This window comes from Lepisma saccharinum, chromosome 6, assembly GCF_977018435.1.
Source record: "Lepisma saccharinum chromosome 6, izLepSacc3.1, whole genome shotgun sequence".
Lineage (NCBI taxonomy): Eukaryota > Metazoa > Arthropoda > Insecta > Zygentoma > Lepismatidae > Lepisma > Lepisma saccharinum.
The window spans coordinates 49,601,152-49,603,858 of NC_139234.1; the positions used below are offsets into that span (position 1 = coordinate 49,601,152).

The 2,707-nt window shown below is 39.2% G+C and overlaps 1 protein-coding gene across 1 annotated transcript; it reads left to right on the forward strand.

Moving 5' to 3' along the window:
• Positions 1-1,970: 1,970 nt before the first annotated feature.
• On the forward strand, positions 1,971-2,321 carry RPA3 (Replication protein A3). Its single transcript, XM_083124367.1, has one exon. It carries the CDS (start codon positions 1,971-1,973, stop codon positions 2,319-2,321), a length of 351 nt encoding a protein of 116 aa, XP_082980493.1.
• The last annotated feature ends 386 nt before the right edge of the window (positions 2,322-2,707 follow it).

Consider the following 2,707-nt stretch of genomic DNA (forward strand, 5'->3'; position numbering starts at 1 on the left):
ACTTGTGAAATCCTCAGGCGACACGGTGTGAAATCTCCCTTAGTAGGCCACTGTCATTGTCACCTCGATGTATAGATCGACCACAAGGATAAACACCTTGGGACGAGAAGTCCCCATGCAGCTTTCCCTTCTTCCCTCCACCTCGGGCCATAAGGAAGCATGATCCACTCTCCCCCTCCCCTCCTCGCGGGGGTACGGTGCACAGGAGTCGCGGGTCTGCGCAAGTTGTTTTGCTCGTGGTTCCACTATAGTAGCTCTTGTTGACCACAGAAGAAAAAAATTCCCCTCAACCGGTGGGAATAGTCCTCAGTTTTCTTCTCTCTCCTATATTTTCTGTGCTTGTTCACTATACAGGCAACACCTTATGATTTGATATACACAGGATATGTACTATGTAGACATTTTAACGAAAAATCGGTTGAAGTCAAGGATGGCTAGGTGGCTCAGTTGGTAGAGCCCTGATTCGGGTTCTGGTAGAGCCTGCAATTTCCGCCTAAAATGTCTACATATGCAACATGTTCTTGCTTTCTCTTCTCGACATTCATAAACATTTCGGATGTCTCTTTATGGTAGTTAAGTGTTTGAATGTGTTTCGAATCCAGTAAGCTTAAACAAAGTATTTTTATATACTATGAAATTCTCGGACTGCATATACGAAATTTAGTTCTGGCAAAACTAAATCATCACTCAAAACTTTGATTTTCAGTTGATCTATGCAGCTTATTTCTTTTTTAATAAACCACTCCAATATCTGGTACTGCTGAAATATTCACGAGAGAGAAAGAGAGAGAGAGAGAGAGAGAGGGGGGGGGGTCCTTGATCTCTTCGGCCCTTGACCAGAACTAGCACTACACTAAGGCCCCGGAAGTTCTGCTGTTGTCAATGTCTTAATTTTCGAATCACTATATAAAGCAACCAGAGGACGCTTACTGATCAGTAATTGACTGTATGAATTGTCACACTTACCTCTGAAATCTCATTAACCGATTCTTTGTACAGATCAACCGAAAAATCGAATCCGCGTATTTATATCCTCATTATATTCTAGAACGTTCCGCAGATAAAACGATTCGTTAATATTGCCAGTAGTTGACTCCTTCTCTCATTCAAGAACGTACCCTCTGCCGCCTTCCAGAGATTAGAAATTACAACAAATCGCCCTACGTGTGGCGCAGCTTCCAAATGATGATAAGTCTCTACATAGTGTGCTGCGACAACACCGAAAGCGCAAGAAAAGCTTACGTGCAATATTATCAACAACAGGGTTATAGAACATTCTCAGTCTTGTCTCGATAATTGTCTATCTCCTTAAATCATCGTCACATTATTCCAAAAGCCAAAAATCTAATTTTATCTAGTGTAAAATAAAAAAATACCCCACCTTGGATACGTGCTATTAACAATAATAGGGTTATAGAACACTCTCCGTCTTGTCTCGATAATTATTTCTCTCAGATTTATAAATTTATTATCTTCACATTATTCAAGACGCCAAAAATCTAATTTTATCTAGTATAAATTGAAAAATTTCCTGAGAGGGGGTGGGCTCGAGCCACCTCATCCCCACCTTCGATACGTGCTATTAACAATAACAGGGGTATAAAACATTCTCCGTCTTGCCTCGATAATTATTTCTCTCCTTAAATTATTGTCACATTATTTTATTTCACACCACAATAAACAAAAAAACCTCATTTTATCTAGTGTAAACCTAAAACTTTCGGGGGGGGCTCGAGCCCCCTAAGCCCCCCCTCTGGATACGTGCCTGAACTCCATTACTTCAATCTTCAATATGTCGCTTGTAATGAACATCTTCATTACAATCACGGTGTGTAAAATATAAAATATAACTTCTCTAATTCACAATTTATATTCTGTGTTATGCTTTCGTAAATTATAATCTGTGGTTAATTACGCGGGATTATTCAGCAAACCGAATTGTGTACGATTTTTCTTTCGAATTGTAAATGATGGGTGATATATGTGAGGATGCACGACAACGAGTTAACGCCAGTTTCCTCCAGCATTGTTCTGGAAAATCTGTCTGTATTTTGGGGACTGTTTCTAAGGTTAATCCCAATGGAACTTCTTTCGAAATTACGTCTTCAGACAATCAGAGCGTTATTGTCAACCTGCAAGAACCACTAGGTGAACCCTTATCTGGGGTTGTTGAAGTTCATGGAGTTGCCCAAGGGAAATCTGTGATGTGCCAGAAGTACTTGATATTCACACCGGATTATGCTGAAAATTTTGATCTAGCATTGTACAATGAAGCTGTAACTTTATTGAACACTGTTCCTAACCCTTGGAAAGTTATTTGAGATCCTACTAGAACTGCCCAACTTAGCCTAGACTGTTTCTCTGTATTCTAGGGAAAGAAAAGCTTGTGGATCCAGAAAAACTTTCAAATGGTGCAGGATTGTGCGATGCATTTGGTCAGATTAATGTGTCCGTTTATACATCATATAAAGGTATAGATCGTGTCCATGAAGTCTGTTAATGGTGTTGAACGAAGGTTTTTTGCTTTTTTTCTGTGTGAAAGTAAGTGGTTCTACCGAATCAAGATACATATAGATGTAGAGTGTTTTGTATCACATCAGTGCCTGCAAATGAAATGTAATGGTCATTATGTTCTCTTTTGAGTTGCCATTTAAGATTGTCAAGCGAAACAAAAATAATTAACTATCTGAATTTATTGTCTGTTAAT

Coding starts and splice junctions, on each gene's coding strand:
- RPA3 (XM_083124367.1), top strand. CDS start 1,971: ATGGGTGATATATGTGAGGATGCACGACAACGAGTTAACGCCAGTTTC.